This window comes from Labeo rohita, chromosome 12 (assembly GCF_022985175.1).
Source record: "Labeo rohita strain BAU-BD-2019 chromosome 12, IGBB_LRoh.1.0, whole genome shotgun sequence".
Taxonomy (NCBI): domain Eukaryota; kingdom Metazoa; phylum Chordata; class Actinopteri; order Cypriniformes; family Cyprinidae; genus Labeo; species Labeo rohita.
In genome coordinates, this window is record NC_066880.1 from 24,914,842 (window position 1) to 24,932,980 (window position 18,139).

The 18,139-nt window shown below is 37.1% G+C and overlaps 1 protein-coding gene across 1 annotated transcript in view; it reads left to right on the top strand.

The window, feature by feature from the left end:
* ank3b (ankyrin 3b) overlaps window positions 1-18,139 on the top strand; it is a 120,998-nt gene that overhangs the window by 34,996 nt on the left and 67,863 nt on the right. Inside the window, 10 exon segments of the mRNA XM_051124506.1 lie at window positions 1,043-1,141; window positions 2,947-3,132; window positions 3,565-3,588; window positions 7,205-7,303; window positions 9,246-9,344; window positions 9,922-10,020; window positions 14,465-14,662; window positions 15,585-15,683; window positions 16,575-16,673; window positions 17,183-17,281. Of these exon segments, the coding sequence (XP_050980463.1) occupies window positions 1,043-1,141; window positions 2,947-3,132; window positions 3,565-3,588; window positions 7,205-7,303; window positions 9,246-9,344; window positions 9,922-10,020; window positions 14,465-14,662; window positions 15,585-15,683; window positions 16,575-16,673; window positions 17,183-17,281 (1,101 nt within the window).

An 18,139-nucleotide genomic window follows, 5' to 3' on the forward strand; every position in this document is an offset into this window, starting at 1 on the left:
ACCGTGTTTTATCTCAAGAACTTATCACAAGTGCAGCCTGGTTCTGCTTTCTCACACTGCAGTGCTTAAAATAGAGACACTCACTTGAATGAGGAGGCTGATTGCAAATTGTTAAATGTTTGAAAAAAGGTTTGCTACAGGGAATCGCTGGATATGTTTGCAAGGGTATTCTTTTTGTACCATAGTGTAAAAAATGATGTATACTATGTGCACTCCACATTTATCAATATTAGCTAGCTAGCAACTTTTATAGCTGACTCATTTCAAGTATGCTGCTATATGTTATTGCATAACTCTACAGAAAGCTCTACAGAATTTTCTCTACAGAGTTTTCCATAGTTAGAAATGTCAGCAGATTCTGTCTGGGCCTGCTAATAACTATGCTAGCTAATCTTAGCTAATTTATGGTTAACTACACATTTAACAATTAAAACATTATTTATTCAGTATTACACATTTAGCTAGGTGAAAATGTATGTTAAGATAGTGTTGTCTGCTACTGAAGTGATAAGCTAACTAAGCTATATATATATATATATATATATATGTAAATATTATATATAAATTAGCTTTTATTTTGTGAACCAAGCTGGTAAAAAACTTAATTTTCCAGAATGCCTCAAGTTTTGAGGTCAGTATTTATTTCTATAAAGCTGAAAACAATGCAATGAATATTTTGCGTTAATTGTTTTGACAATATTGTACTTACAAATTAACCTCTTCCTATCATTTCAATTCAACTTCCTGTGGGTGTGGCCAATTCAGTTCACACTCATGAACTGAAAAGAAGTTAGCTTCCCGTCCCGTGTTCGAATCCCGACTCGTAGACCTTTCCCGATCCCACCCCTCCTCTCTCTCCCACTTCGCTTCCTGTCAGTTCTAGTCTGTCCTGTCACAATAAAGGCAAAAAATGCCAAAAAATAAATCTTTAAAAATTCTGATGACCTGACGTACTGTATATTTGATGTGTAAAGGTATATCAAATAATATGTTAAACTTGTTATTAAAACATATTTCAAAGCCTGTTTTGTTCCTGCTACAGAATGGCTTCACACCACTCTACATGGCTGCCCAGGAAAACCACCTGGACGTTGTCAAATTCCTCCTGGATAACGGATCCAGTCAGAGCATTGCCACAGAGGTGAGCGTAACCTTCGCTTCCTATCCATCCATCACTTACCTCACTGCAATTCCCAGCAGCCCTCTGAAACAACATATTTCTAGCAATAACACATACAAACCCAGCTCAGAATACCCAGTGACCTTGCTGTCGTTTTCAAGGCAGCAGGCAGACACTAGTTGCGCAGTGAGGGTATTGAATGCCTGGTTTGAAGTGTGTGTGTGTGTGTGGTGTGTGTGTGGGTGCATGACAGAGCAGGGTGCCAGACGTCACTGTCCTTGAGAATGTACCAGGCCCTTGTGTCTCTCAGACAGCGATTATGCACCAGAGAACACTTCCATGTTTGAAGAGCTGTTTGCATGTTAATGATCCGTATTGGTGAGAATGAAGGTCTGCTTGAAATTCAGACTTGAACTATAAAAAAGATTACATGCATTACAGCGTTTTGATGTCAAGCCGTTCTCTGAGAGTTTTCAAAGATTTTTGTTGCTCTTATTTAACCCTGAAAGTGTGTAAGGTTTTCTTAAGGAGATTTTCTTTTTATTTAGGTGTTTATATCAGATTTCCAATTAATTAAGAAGCTGCTCATCTAAATAAGCATAAAATATATTAAATACAATCATAAAGTTAATTAAATGCAACAATTCACAAGAATGGTCATACATGTGTATGTTCATGCATATTAAGACATTTTAAGGTGTTCATCCCTATATGCTTGTACCTGTATGTAGAACTACATATAGGCTCAAATTTTTGATTTTGCTAATATTTTTTTCTAAAGAAAGAAATACATGTATAGTGATAAAAGCCAAAATATTAAATATCTCGCATTAATGCTTACTGAGTAATCCGCTATTTTGTATAGGGGGTCAAAATGCAGTTGATTTTGATAGAGGTAAACAAGATACAATTGTAATTTCAACATCATCAGCTGTATACAAAGTGACCAATATTTGGTTTTCAACCACTGAAAATGGGTAATATTCAACAGTCTGGACATGGAGCCTCATTGAGATCCCCATATCTCTGGGAATGAACATTGTATGGCCTTGAAAATGAAGATTCCAAAAGAAAAGAATATTCATGGCACTTAGACAGATATGTTCAATGCAGTTGTCTTAAGAGAAAAAACGAGGTACATCTCTAGTTTCAACATTATTTGTTCTTCAGACATTCCACTTCAAAAGAAAAGAAGTATCATATTTTTGCAAACTTACCCACATTTGGTTTTTGACCACTCAAATGTGTACATTTGAACTATTTACTCCTGGTGCCATATTAAACTCTATTAAACTCTGGAACTGAACCATATAGGGCCTGAATAATAAAGATGCCAAAAGAAAAGTTTGTTAAGAGCCAGTATCTAAAAGGGCGTTAAGATATTTTTAGTACTTCTTGAGTTACAGGCATGCAAACTTTGGAGAAAAACTTGAAAAGGTCTGCTTCCCAATTTTTTAAATGGCCACCATTGGCACATAATGCAACAAAGATTGCTAAAGTCAGCAGATTTTACTAACAGACCTACCAATCCCTTTGTAAAAAATAACATTATGATGCATTATGAAAACATTATGAAAATTTTGACTCCCCTCTACAAAATAGTGGACTACTCAGTAAATTTTCATCCATGAAATTTAATAGTTTGGGTTTCATCACTATACACTCTATTTTTCTTCAGAAAAATATTAGCAAAAATTAAAAATTTTGAAATTTGGTTTATTTGACACGGAATGACCCTTTTATTATTCTGGTTGTACCTTGTAGTGTACCTTTAAGATTTACATCTCTTTGGACTACTCAAGGATTCTTGTGTTGTGTGTTTGTAGGATGGTTTTACTCCACTGGCTGTAGCTCTTCAGCAAGGTCATGATCAGGTGGTGTCTCTGCTCCTGGAGAATGACACCAAGGGGAAGGTACGACTACCTGCCCTGCATATCGCCGCCCGTAAGGACGATACTAAAGCAGCGGCACTGCTCCTGCAGAACGATCACAATGCAGATGTCGAATCCAAGGTACCTCAATCAATATACAGTCAAGTCTTTCTATTAGTTTACATCTAGAACTTGATGGTGCTTTCCATTCAAACACATCGAATGATTATTATATTTTGGAATTAATACAATGTAAAACAACATACATCTAAACAGACTTTGTGCATGGTGGCTGTAATTAAATGGTGCATGATGGGAGATGCTCATTGTAAATGTACTCAAAACTCAATTGTGTCATCTTCAATCAAAAGCCAGTTTAAAGCAACTACCAAACAGTTAAATCATAGGTAACTAGTAGATGCACCATCCAGTTAAGCCCTTGTGGTGTCGTGTGATGTGTGGTTTGTCGCTCTCCCTCACGATGTAGCCACCGTACAGCTTGATGCTCCCATTGTGACTTTGTGAACACTAATTAGAACATTCTTTCTCCTCCCGCTCTGGTGGTCCTTCTAGATGATGGTGAATAGAACGACAGAGGTATACATGTACAAATGCTACACACCTCACAAAGCGTCCACATCACGCTGCTGCTGTGGCTGCCACCCCGTCCCCTTCTGCCCCTCGCTCATTGCTTTTTTGTCTCAGTAATTGGTGCTTCTATTACTAATGGGCAGCGGAAAACTAGCATGGAGAAACACTCTGGTTTAGCCGGTCGAAGTCTGCAGCTGAGAGAGTTACTTAAAGGGATAGTTCTCCCAAAAAATGAAAATTTTGTCATTAATTCCTCACCCTCAAGCTGTTTCAAACTCACAAGATCTTCGTTCATCTCTGAAACACAAATTAGGATATTTTTGATGAAATCTGATGAAATCTACCACAACGCATGGGCCTTTCTGGGCCTTGAATGTGTCAGTTGTGACGCTGTCTATGCAGGGTCAGAAATCTCTCGGATCTCATCAAAAGTATCTTAATCTGTGTTCCAAAGATGAACAAAGGTCTTATGGATTTGGAATGACATGAGGATGAGTAATTAATGACAGAATTTTCATTTTTAGGTGAACTATCCCTTTAAATACAAAATGTTATTTTTAGTAATACATGGCTGTGTTTTTGTTTTGTTTGTGAAATTTCTGTGCCACTAGTAGCACAAAATGGAATTGCAAGATCATGGCTGTGTGTTTTCAGAACTCTTGACATTTGCTCGTCCTGCTCAAGAAGTCATCCTACCAGTGGCCTGTTTGTTGTTTATGCATATTAAACTGGGATAGTTTAGACAATAAAAATGAATCATTTGTGCTAAAATGACCAGCCTCGACCAGTAGTTTAGTTCTGGTCTTGCTGATGGACCAGTAAAGTCATGCTATTACTACTTTAAACCAAAGGCCAGACATCTACTGTCCTGCAAGTTAAAGTAGTAAAGGATCAGACTCCTCAGCTGCAGAGCATTCGTCCCGTCTCATGCATGACATTCCCCTCCTAGCAGGTGTCAGCAGAAAGAGCTACTGACCGTCTCTTCTCTTTTACTCTCATCTCTTTATTTCTTTCCTCTTATACTATCTTCTCATTTGGTCTCTTCTTGTCTTCATTTTGTTTTTTCATCTCTTAAACTTCAATCAATTCTCAATCTATTCTCTCCTGTTTTATTTATTCTGCTCATTTTGTCTCTTCTTATTTCTTTACATCATGTTTTGTCTATTTAATTTCTTCTCTTTTCTTCATGTGCTGTCTTGTTTCTTCTCATGTAATACTGTTTAATTGCTTTTCTATTTTGTCCTTCCTAACTCGTCTCATCTTCATTTGTATTCTTTCCTTGTTTTGTCTCGTTTTGTCTTGTCTTTTTTGTTATCTAATTCCATTTTTCATTTTGTCTTCGCTTTTCATCTCTTCTCTTCTTGTTTCAACTCTTCTCATTTAATATTGTTTCATCACTTTTATCATTTTGAGACAAGCAAAAAAGAGAGATGTCTTTTTTGTTTTTTCGTTTATTTTAATTTCATCTCTTTAATTTTGCCTTGTCTTATCTCTTCTCTTCTCTTATCTTCTTTTCTCTTCCCTTCACAGTCAGCATGGCTTCCAGATTTCTTCCAGCTGTCCTGCAACTTACCAGCTCTGATTTGCACTGCATGATATGTAACTTAAATACAGTATTAACCACTTACAAAACTGAGAATAATAGTATGATATTCATCTACAGCTACGGCTCAACTGTTCTCTACTATGTATCTCAATAATGTGCTGCAATTTGCTTTCAATTAATTGAAATTGAATTTGTGATTGGACAAAGAAGTTTTTGTGGTTTTAACAGCACATTGTTAAATGCAGTGCACTGTATGCATGTTTACGCACATACAGTGCCTTGCAAAAGTATTCATACACTTCAATTTTTCTCAAGTTTTGTTATGTTGCAGCCTTATGTTAAAATTACTTTTTTTTCACATCAATCTACACTCCATACACCATAATGATAAAGCAAAAACAGATTTGTAACAATTTTGCAAATTTATTAGAATTAAAAAACTGAAATGATTCCATTGCATAAGTATTCATACCCTTTTCTGGGACACTTGAAATTTAGCTCAGGAGCATTCATATCACTTGTAGATGTTACTACACTTCAAAGAGCATTAAACTGTGGCAAATTCATTTGAATGAGTATGAGTTGGAAAGGCACAAGGTCTTACAGCTGAAAATGCATATTAGTGCAAAATCCAAGCCCTGAGGTCAAAATAACTGCCTGTAGAGCTCAGACACAGCCTTGCGCCAAGGCACAGATCTGGGGAAGTGTTCAGAAAAAATTCTGCTGCATTAAGGTTCACGGAACCATGTAGCCTCCATTTTGCTTAATGGAAGATGCTTTCAACAATTAGGACTCCTTCTAGGGCTGGCCTCTTGGCCAAAGTGAGCGATTGATGGAGAAGGTGCTTGGTTATACTGCTAACCAAGAAGCTAATGGTCACTCTAGTTGAGCTCCATGATCATATGACCAATCCGATCTTTATGGCTTTATGACCAATCCTCTCCTCAGTGAAGACACATGAAACCCACTTGGAATTTGCAAAAAAGCACCTAAGGGGCCCTCAGACTGTGAGAAACAAGATTCTCTGCTCTGATGAACCTCAATTCCAAGCATCATGTTTGAAGGAAACCAGGCACTGCTCATCACCTGAACAGCAGCGTCCCAAAAGTAAAGTGTGGTGGTAGCAGCCTCATGCTGTGGGTTTTTCAGCGACAGGGAATGAGGGACTCGTCAGAGTAGAAGGAAAGCTCAATGCTCCAAAATATTGAGATAGCCTTAATATATTTCTGGAGAAACCTGAAAATGTCTGTCAACCCCCATCAAAGCTGACAGAGCTTGAGAGGTGAAGAGGTGAGGCGAAAAATGGCAGGTAATTGCCAAACTCAGATGTGCAAAACTTATCGCATCATACCCAAAAAGACTTGAGGCTATAAAGGTGCTTCAACTAAGTACCGGGCAATGTACTTATCTTAGAATTGTATTTTGTAATAAATTTGTAAAGTTGTCACCAATCTGTTTTTTGTTTTTTTCATTGTGGTGTATAGAGTGTAAACTTATGTAGGAAAAAGTAATTTAGCCTAGTTTAACATAAGACTGCAACATAACAAAATGTGAAGAAAAAAATAAAGGGGTGTGAATACTTTCGCAAAGCATTGTAACGTCATGAGTTCACCCTCCACTAAAGCTTTGTATGTATGTTAATTCACTTTTGGGATGAAGGTTGCGGTTGTAAAGGCTGTTTACCTGTGAGGAAAGCACATCCTTTAAAATGGAAAAAAAAAATCCCACCTATTGCAACAACAGCATGATGTGTAACTGGAGAGATTAAAGTATTAAATATTAAAGATTAATGTAAAGAAATTAAACTTAATGTTCAGAAGAGATCAAAAGAATTAATCAGCTAGATTGAGCTCACATGGTGCGAGGCATCAAGTGAAGGATGTGTCTTCCCTCAGTGTTATGCTAAGGTCATCTGTGTGGATCTGTTTCAATGATTTACTGCACCACGCCTGGCCTGGTGTCGTCTTTTCATATGTAAGGGATGAGGTCAGGTCAGGTGACGTGGGTTCACGGCCTTCAGAGTTCTGTATGTGACGTTTTGACCCCTGTGCTCTGTTTCTCTCTGTCCCTCTCCAGAGTGGCTTCACCCCTCTCCACATAGCAGCTCACTACGGTAATATCAACGTAGCGACCCTGCTCCTGAACCGCGGGGCTGCTGTAGACTTCAAGGCGAGGGTAAGGACACAAACTCCAGCTGTAGTGTTCTGTAATGGTGGAGTGCATAGATGTACTGGGGTCAGAACAGGGTCATTCTCTATATGCAGTGCTATGTTGTCCCTGAGGAAAACCGTTTCATGTTTTTATTTAAAGCATGGGCTGAAATTGCTTCAAAAGGATGGTGTTTAGTTTTATATTTACATGTTATTAAATGAAATGATGTCACAATTAAATTAAATAATGTGCAATATTCTATAGGTCTGACATCTGAGGTCTTTGACTCCATGTTTTGGAAAATACTACATCCCTGAGTGTCAAAGCCTCCGCTATCGTGTATTCAAAAATTCAATCCCAGTTAGTTTTAGCTTATTATAAGTGACATAACATTGTAGTGTTCCCATGATGCCTCACATCAGACTCAGTTGGGTCCACCATGTTTTAGAAAACACTAAGCATAATTAGAGATTTTGTAAGCTATCACTAGAGGGTGTTGTATCCCAATACTTCTGTCTGCAGTGTGACGATGCGCTATTCATCTGTGCCACTGTAGCTATAGACAGAATCTCTAATTTGTGTAAAATTATTCAAAATCTCTAAGATGGAACACTGAAGACTTAATATCATGCTTACATTTCACCAGCAACATATTATCACAGACACAGACAAATTAAGATATAATAAAAACCAGACCGTATGCAAAGTTAACATATTTAGAAATACTTTTATTTAATGCTATGTTAGTGTATGTATGATTTTAGAAGATTGGTATAATTCAACCACCAATAAGTTACATTTACATTTAGTCATTTTGCAGACGCTTTTATACAAAGCGACTTACAAATGAGGACAAAGGAAGCAATCAAAATCAACAAAAGAGCAATGATGTGTAAGTGCTATGACAAGTCTCAGTTATCTTAACGCAGTACATGTAGCAAGGTTTTTTTTAAGTTATAAAATAAATAAAAAGAAAACAGAATAGAAAAGAATAGAGTTAGTGTAGAGTTTTTAAAGAAATATACATAAGTAAACTATATCTGTTGATACATTAAAGGAGAAGTCCACTTCCAAAACAAAGATTCAGATATAATGTACTCACACTCTTGTCATCCAAGATGTTCATGTCTTTCTTTCTTCAGTCGTAAAGAAATAATGTTTTTTGAGGAAAACATTTCAGCATTTTTCTCCATATAATGGACAGATATGGTGCCCCGATTTTGAACTTCCAAAATACAGTACGATCCCAAATGCGGTTGTAAACGATCCAAGACAGTTAGGGTATGTGGAAAAACTCCAATCATATTTTCTCCCTCAACTTCAAAAATAATTTATAAATCATCCTACATCGCTGGAAAAGTACCGACCCAGTCTTTGCAAAGTAAACATGCAAAGAAGATCAAACACCCTTAACAAAAAAGGTAAAACAGTGATATAGGATGATTTTGAAGTTGAGGGAGAACGTGAGATGGGAGTTTTTCGACATACCCTAACTGTCATGAACCGGAAAAAACAGTCCAGGCAGAGTAAGACAAGACGAGCGTTTGACATTAAAAAGTGTATAATTTGTATTATTTTTATGAAAATGACCTATCGTTATGCTAGATAAGACCCTTCTGTCTCGGGGGATCATTTACAACCGCATTTGGGATCGTTTGAAGCGGCATTTAAACTGCATTTTTGAAGTTCAAGATCGGGGCACCATAGAAGTCCATTATATGGAGAAAAAACAAAATAAGTTATATTTAAAGGGAAAGTGCTATTTTTTAGCAAAATAAACATAAATTCCTCGTTTAGAAATAGCTTGTTGTAGTTCATCAAATATGCAAAGTCTTAAAAGAAAATGCCAATTATACAGTCACACAACACCAGTATACTAGTATCTGTTTATATTGCATGTAATCCAACTTGTTGTTTGGAATGTGATTTTGTTCTGACACTTAGTTTTATCTTTTTATTGTGGCAGAACGACATCACGCCTCTCCATGTGGCATCAAAAAGAGGAAATGCCAACATGGTCAGGCTGCTGCTGGAGAGAGGAGCCCGAATTGACGCCAAAACCAAGGTCAGTGCCGCAAGCAGTCGAACCACACAGACTGTCTTTCTTTTCCAGCTCTATATTTAACTCATCAGAGGAAGTGAGCACATGGTTTTCCCCAATGCATTTATTGAACAATGGTATGCGTATATTGTATAGACTTGGAAAGAAAAAGCTGTAATTTCTGAGCAAATTATATGCAAATTTTCAAAAGAAAACTAATTCAGTTGCTGTTAATTTGTGGCTAGCTTCAGCTGCTTCCTTAGAAACACAAGATGCTTTTCAAGAAGAACAGGGAATTTATTTAGAAGGGATACTGTAAATCAGGGATACATGCCGTTTGATTCTAATAAATGATAACAACCAAAGCCCTCAGGTTACATGTGTTTGGCATCATTGTTGGAGAGAAATTGCATGCAGATGTTGCGCTCTTCTCCGTCTCCAGTAATGGAGCACTGTCTTTCATTGCGTGTTTGACATATTGGCACATGCCTGTTATATTGGGAGGGAATGTAATGTTAATGATGGCTGATGTTTGAAGATTCTGGCACCTGCCGGTTGGGCAGCGTGTAATATATGTGTGTTTGTTTTTTCAAATCTCCAGGACGGCCTGACACCTTTACACTGTGGAGCGAGGAGCGGTCATGAGCAAGTAGTTGAGATGTTACTGGATCGTGGAGCACCCATCCTCTCTAAGACAAAGGTTAGGCTGTTGTGCACTTAACCCTTTAACTGTCACCGTCCCCTCTGTGGGACGCCTAAGTTTGCTTCACCATATTACAAATAAATCCTAATCTAACCATTGACAAACTATACATCATTGGATAGATATTTTACCATATTTTTGTGTTACAAATTATGTAGGAAAAGTAATAGATTAATATATGTCAAGAGTGCAACTTAAAAAAATCTACATCATAACATGAGTTCTGACCTTTGTCACAAAAGACTTTCTTTGTTGCCTTTTTCCTTATCACGTTTTAGAAATCATAAGAAATTATATATCAGTTCAAATCTTAAAATCTTAAAATTCATCCTTTGAAAGGCATTTTAAAGCCAGACATTGCATTACCATGGAAAATGTACATTAAAGTCATATTACAAAATGTTTTCATTCATGAATTATAAAAAATTAAAAGTCAGGATTTTTATGTCTGTGTTCAAAAATGGGAGTGACAGTTAAAGGGTTAAAAATGCATTTTCTATTGTAATTTATTGATGCTCATGTCTTTCCAAACCTGTGTGGCTTTCTTTCTTCTGTGGAACACAAAAGGAGATATTTTGAAGAATGTTCATGCTGCTCTTTTCCTTATATGTGACCCTGGACCACAAAACCAGTCATAAGTAGCACGGGTTTATTTGTAGCAATCACAATCAAAAATTCACAGTCAAAATTTTCACTGGCCCTGACACAAAAAAATAAAATAGTTACTGTTATCATTGTTTTTGGCCCATGCTATCTTATATTTAATAAATAAGCTTGACTTTAACACCAAACTTTTATATAATAATTCAATTGTACAGCAAACAGCAAACAATACTAGCCTAACAAATATAAATTTCAAACATTATTTGTTTGTTCAAAAATTATTTTATTATTAGTTTATTAAAAATGAAAAGATGCTTTAGGGAAAAACAGCAGATGGGACTGAAGGAACGCAAACTCAGTCTCTGCCAGCAGGTGGCGCTTATGGAACAGTGATATTACGTTTGCCTGGTTAACGCTGTAAACACAGCAGCGTCGTGCTTATGCACGCTAGTTTAAATGCATTATACAGAGGCAAATAAAGAGAAAATACCATGTAAACTTTTCTTAAAACAGTCAGTTCCCATCAGAGATACATTCATATAACCTCCCGTTTCAATATTTAGGATAATACTTCCAATATTTCGCACATTGTGAACCGCGATCTTGCTCTAGCTGCTACAGTATTTTTACCTCTTAGCGTTCGTCTTTATGGTCTCTGGCCTCTGTTAACGGATGTTTAAAGAGTTCGTAATATTTCCACACACGTGACATTTTGAAAAATGATTGCATACAGTTCGTGTGCAAGCCCGGAAAAGTTACTCTACTGTATAAATTAAATACAGTATCATTGTTAAAGCTACAAAGTTACTTGTCAAGACAGGTAATTTGACATACTTTTGTAGGTTATTCGTATGTTAGAAACGTGTCTCTCTGTGATTGCTTGAAACTTTAAATGAACAAGGCTTAAAAACACATGCAAATGATAAACTTTCGTGACAGCGCAGCAGTGACAAATTCGTCAAATGTCCCTAGCGTCTTTCACGCTGGCCCCGGGCCATCGGCACTTCTTATTGCCGAGCCCTGCATTGATTTTTCTTGTCAAAAAACATTAGGATATTAAGTAAAGATCATGTTCCATAAAGATATTTTGTAGATTTCCTTCCATAAATATATCAAAACTTAATTTTGTTTAGTAATATGCATCGCTAAGAACTTCATTTGGACAACTTTAAAGGTGATTTTCTATGGGATTATTTTTGTGCCAATAAGAATGAACGTAACTTTATAAAACTGAACGTAACTTTCCAAGAAACGATCAAAAATATGCCACTGCCAAAAGAAGAAAAACACAATGAAAATGAAAAAATGAACTCAGTCGCACAAATTTAACATGCTCTTCAAATATGCTTCATTCTTTGTTAATGATTTTCAAAGAATCGTTTTTGCGAATCATGGATTCTGAATGCGTTGCCACAGCTTTCGCTTACGCTTCGCAAATTTTCGTCTGCTGTTTTGGCACAAACCTCTCGTGGGGGCGGGCTTAACAGCGATCTACTCTGATTGGCTAATGAGCTTTTGACGGACAGTTGCTCTCTGACCTGGAAGCACGGACGGTGACGTCAGTGGCGCACATATTGGAAAGTTGTTGCGGTGTGCAATACGTCGTGCTTTGTTTATATTAAGTATTAATGTTATTAGTATTTCACCTACGGTCGTCTCTTAGTTTCCAAAGATGAGCTCCCAGGAAAGACACGGAGCGGCATCATCTTCCACCTCAGCTTGTCCCTCAGGGCAGCTTGAAGTTCGTGTTGCTAAAGTAACGTTAATCAATAACATCGATAAAAGTTTTATTCATGTACAGTGTGCAACAGTTCTGATATTTTCTATAAACAAAGCACGACGTATTGCGCCACTGACGTCACCGTCCGTGCTTCCAGGTCAGAGAGCAACTGTCCATCAAAAGCTCATTAGCCAATCAGAGTAGATCGCTGTTAAGCCCGCCCCCACGAGAGGTTTGTGCCAAAACAGCAAACGAAAATTTGCGAAGCGTAAGCGAAAGCTGTGGCAACGCATTCAGAATCCATGATTCGCGAAAACGATTCTTTGAAAATCATTAACAAAGAATGAAGCATATTTGAAGAGCATGTTAAATTCGTGCGACTGAGTTCATTTTTTCATTTTCATTGTGTTTTTCTTCTTTTGCAGTGGCATATTTTTGATCGTTTCTTGGAAAGTTACGTTCAGTTTTATAAAGTTACGTTCATTCTTATTGGCACAAAAATAATCCCATAATTTTCTATTTGGATTTTTTTTTGCATCCTCAGATTCCAGATTTTCAAATAGTTGTATCTCAGCCAAACTTTGTGCTATCCTAACAAACCATACATCATACATACAGTACATATTCAGCTTTGAGATGATTTATAAATGTCAGTTTCAAAAATACTGACCCTTATTATCCGGGGTCACATATTGAAAGTGAATGGGAACTTTGTGTGCCAGACAGAATAAAATGCTGAATGCAAAATGAAAAGCTTGTGCCCGTTCACTTTTGTTATATGGAAAAGTGCAGCCTGGACATTTTCCATCAAACATCTCCTTTGTCAAGTCAGGTGTATTTATATAGCACTTTATGTAATACACATTGTTTTAAAGCAGCTTTACAGTAATAAACAGGGAGTAGCAGTTAATATGTTAATGTTGCAAAATTCCTCAGTTATGAAAAAAAATTGGATCCTGGACCACAAAACCAGTCATCATCTGAAAGCTGATAAATAAGCTTTCCATTAATGTATGGTTTGTTAGGATATGACAAAATTTGGCCGAGATACAGCTATTTGGAAATCTGGAATCTGAGGGTGCAAAAAAAAAAAAATCTAAATATTAACAAAATCATCTTTAAAGTTGTCCAAATGAAGTTCTTAGCAATGCATGTTGCTAATCAAAAATTAAGTTTTGATATATATATAGTAGGAAATTTGCAAAATATCTTCATGGAACATGATCTCTACTTAAAATCCTAATGAGTTTTGACATAAAAAATAAAAATCATTTTGACCCATACAATGTATTTTTGGCTATTGCTACAAATATAACCATGCTACTTAAAAAAATGCTACAAAACAGCTCTACAGAAGATAGTAGTGTCATTATTCAGTTTAATTTAGTTTAATTATAATTCAACTCAATTTAACAGCAGTGTCAAGGTTCCAAAGTTCATCAATTATGAAATGAGTTCAATTCAGCTGTAAGCAGCTCTACAGTCAGTGTTTATTGTCCAGGTCAGCTTTTGTTACTCTTTCGTAATTTGCTTTGAATCAAAGTGTCTGCTAAATGCATAAATGCACATATTACTGACAAACTGTCTTTTAAACTCAGACTTTTAAACCAACATTTTTGTGTTCTGGTAAGGGTCATATGGGTTTGGAATGACATGATGGCATATGAATGACATCATTTTCGAATGAACTGTTCCTTTAAGTGTATGCAGATGTGACATTATCATTTTTTTCTTCTTTTTTCCATTGCATCACTGCACACTTTCCTGGAATCTGAAAGCAAAGCAAAACATGGTCACAGACTTCTCATCCAAATTAGATAATATCCCAGCCGATTAGTGTCACAATGGAGCAATTGTTTTAGTACAAATAGTGACGTATAAATACACTCTCGCTGTTCTTTTACCCCAGATGTCCTTTTTGAGGGGGGGCTATGGCTCAATTAGATTGTCAAAGTTTACTTTTTTCTTCTCTCTGAATTCTTAGAAAGATGAAAAACTGTTTTAGATTTGATCCATCTGTGATTCCTAGGTGCCAAGTGGAGAAATAGACAATAGAGAAGTGAAAGTTCTTCAGTTATTTGATTTCAGCATAACCCAAATTGTTGTGTGTTTCAACAGAACGGCCTTTCACCATTGCACATGGCCACGCAAGGAGACCATCTGAACTGCGTTCAGATTTTGCTTCACCATGACGTGCCCGTGGACGACGTCACCAATGATTATCTGACAGCCCTGCACGTCGCTGCACACTGTGGACACTACAAAGTTGCCAAGGTCCTTGTGGACAAGAAGGCCAATCCTAATGCCAAAGCACTGGTGAGTCTTGCGTTAACACGTACGATGTACTTGGATCAGCATCTTTTCGAACCCTGTGTAACAAACAAAATGTCCTAACCGTAGTCTCACATAGACAGACCTATAGGCATAAGGTCTGGTACACTTTACAGCTTATTTTGGTCAAGAACTGTCCAATTAAAGCTCAGCAGAAGAAGGAAACATACAGGTTTGGGAAAAAATGATGACAAAATTTCATAAACAGTTACAAAGAAACAGCAAATAACACATTTAATTAAACAGGAAATTTTGAAGTAGCAGACCTGAAATGGTATTTTCTTGTAAAACTTACTCCAGTTTTATTTTTGCAATATACAATGAGCAAGACAAAAAAAGGGCTTTCCAGCTTTATTTCCACTGGATGCATCAGATGTTATTGCAGTCCAAACCCTGATTGGCTGACAGAAATGTTACTCCATAATGATGTTGACTTAGGAAACCTTTCTGCTTAAATATGGTCACTGAGGTAAAAAAAAACCAGAACTTACTAGTCTCATAAAATCCCAGAATTCCCTTTCTCCCACCCTAGATGGTACCCTCCAAATTTTATGTGTGAGCGCTTGGAGGGAAAGCTATGACATGTAACATGTTTTGTTTCTGCACAGCGCCATGGCGATCTGTAAAAAGCCTCTTTTGGCAGAGAGCGCAGTGAATACTGTCATGCTCTGAAGTAATGGTTACAGAACGGGCGTGTCGCTGCAGTTTATGAGGAAAAAAGGAAGAAAGAAAGAAAACTGTAGAAAGACAAGTCTGCCAAGCATTGAGCAGCAGGAGCCACGTGTTTTCATTCATCTGGAAACAAAGCTTTGTTAACTCTTCAGTCCTCTGGTTATGGGCAAAAAGCAACCAGATTTTCTTACTAAGCTGGAGTAAAAAACACCACAATCTGTTTTTCTCTCTGTAGAATGGTTTTACACCACTTCACATCGCTTGCAAGAAGAACAGGATTAAAGTGATGGAGCTGCTGCTGAAACACGGAGCGTCCATTCAGGCTGTGACTGAGGTGAGAGAACAAGATTTTTGCTTAATACCTATTTGCAAAGTTTGCTTTACCATGCACTTTGATCTATTTTAATCAACAGCTTAATAACTCCGAATGCAAGAAACATTGCTTAGATTTTTGCAAGAAATTTTATAAATTGAGGGACGTTTGTCTCCCCCACTTTTCAGCACATAAGTGTTTTTATTTAAAGTTTTAATTAGCTTGCATGTGGTGTGAAGAACAATGACTTCAAGACCACCCGGCTGCATTTTCAAAACAAGCAAGCTTTGGTTGGAATTTTTTACAATGGCTACTGCCTATTTACTTGCATTTTACCAAATCAGCAAAATATAAATGTTATGTCACCTACTTAATATTCATGAGCCAAGTTAGTAAGTGTCCCTCCCCTACTTTTCCAGTTGTTCCTCAATTTGTGAGATTACAAAATCTGTAATGTCTCAAAAAAGTTTTTGCAACGTTATAGCTCACTATAGCATGGCTGATATCTGTCAACTGTATCTTTATGAATTTATGTTTGACAGTGCAACTTTAAAACACACAGTGTCCATTTATAATTCAAAATGTGACTTATATATCAATACTACTTCTTAGTTTCTTATAATTTCTACTTTTAAACTCATGTGTTGCTTTAAATCTTAGTTGTTTCTAGTCATTGTATTTGTAATTGAGACTTTATGCATTATCTCTATAACTTTATATCTCACAATGTGAGGCACAAATGGGTTTAATACATAGCAATGAAGCATTTCACCATAGAGTTAGACGTAAAGCGTTTCAATCAAACATCCAGTTGTTTTGAAAAACAACATGTGCGTTTTGAAATGAGGTAACATTTGCTTTAGCATGCAGTTCCCAGTGATTCAAAGCTGCATATTTCTCTGTCTCTGGCAGTCTGGACTCACGCCGATTCATGTGGCTGCTTTTATGGGCCATGAAAACATTGTGACTCAGTTGACAAATCATGGAGCGTCTCCTAACACGATGAATGTGGTGAGTGCAGCCATCTCCAACCCCACCAGCACCAAACAAACCATTTCAGAAGTTTCCTTTTAATAATGAAAAAAAACAAAGTAAAATGAATCATTTTAGCGAAGCCCCATAGGCCAGCCGTGTTCCTCACTGGAACGTGTCATTGCTTGCCACATTGGTTTGGTCTCCCATTTCATAAAGCCTTTTAGGGTAATAACAGTCTCTGTCCATGTGCTTAAACATACGTCTGACCGCAGGTTGGAACTCCTCAGTCTACTGTAATTAGAGTACAGTCAGACTGTAATCATGCTCGACTGTTCCCCATCAGACAGACGGTGGGCCAACAGCGAGTTGCTGTTACCGTAGAAACACACTTTAGGCTTTGTTGAGGGGCAGCTCATTGAGACCGACAAAAGAAAGCAAGACGGTTTTGGGCAGAGGGGCGAATCTGATGAAAGACACAGACAAAGGCTTACTGTCCAAACACAGTAGTACCTTTTTTCCAGAAGCTTCCTCTGTGTGTGTTTTAGAGGGGAGAAACGGCGCTCCATATGGCTGCCAGGGCAGGACAGGCGAACGTGGTGAAATTCCTGGTGGCGAATGGAGCAGATGTGGACGCCAAAGCCAAGGTGAGTGAGAGATAAACTGTAAAAGGTTTTTACCAGTTTCAACTTAAAAACTTAAGTTTAGCAGCTGTCTTAAATTTAAGTTAAATCAGCTTAAAACTACAGGTCATTTCAACTCACTGCAATAAAGTGAGTTATTTTTAAGTTGATTTAACTTACTAGTTAAAATGACATGTTGATTTAACTTAAAATTTTAAGGCAGCTGCTTAACTTAAGTTTTTAAGTTAAAACTGGTGAAAACTTTTACAGTGTATGAGTCAAAGTATGTGCTGCTTTATTTGTGGTCTTTGAATGAAGCTCCGAACCTTAGTGTTAAAGTTCGGCAAGTAGTTTGGTCCAATCGTGCAGCTCGTTGAAGAAAGGTGTGCTGTTGTTTTTTGGAGTGAGTAGATTTATATTTTTTGTCTGCAGATGATAAAACAGGTAAAACAAATCCTGCTCGCATTGAATGGAGGCCTTGAGAGAGACATGAGCGTGGGCTCTTTTGACTTGAGTCACAAAGCTACCAATCAGAACACGCTAACATTTACATAGCCACATACAACCACCCAATCAGAACACTAAAAGCCACCAAACAACACTCTAGTAAAACTCTCAAAACACTTGAAACTGCATAGCAACACCCTAGAAGTACAGCGATACTTAGCCCAAAAATGAAAATTCAGAATACAAATGAAAATATTTTCGATGAAATCTGAAAAAATGCAACTACTAGGGTAGTAAGGACATCGTTAAAATACACTAATGGTTCAACCGTAGTGTTATGAAGCTACGAGAATACTTTTTGTGCGCAAAGAAAACAAAAATAACTTTTTTCAACAGTTTCTTCTCTTCCGTGTCAGTCTTCGACAAGCATTCACA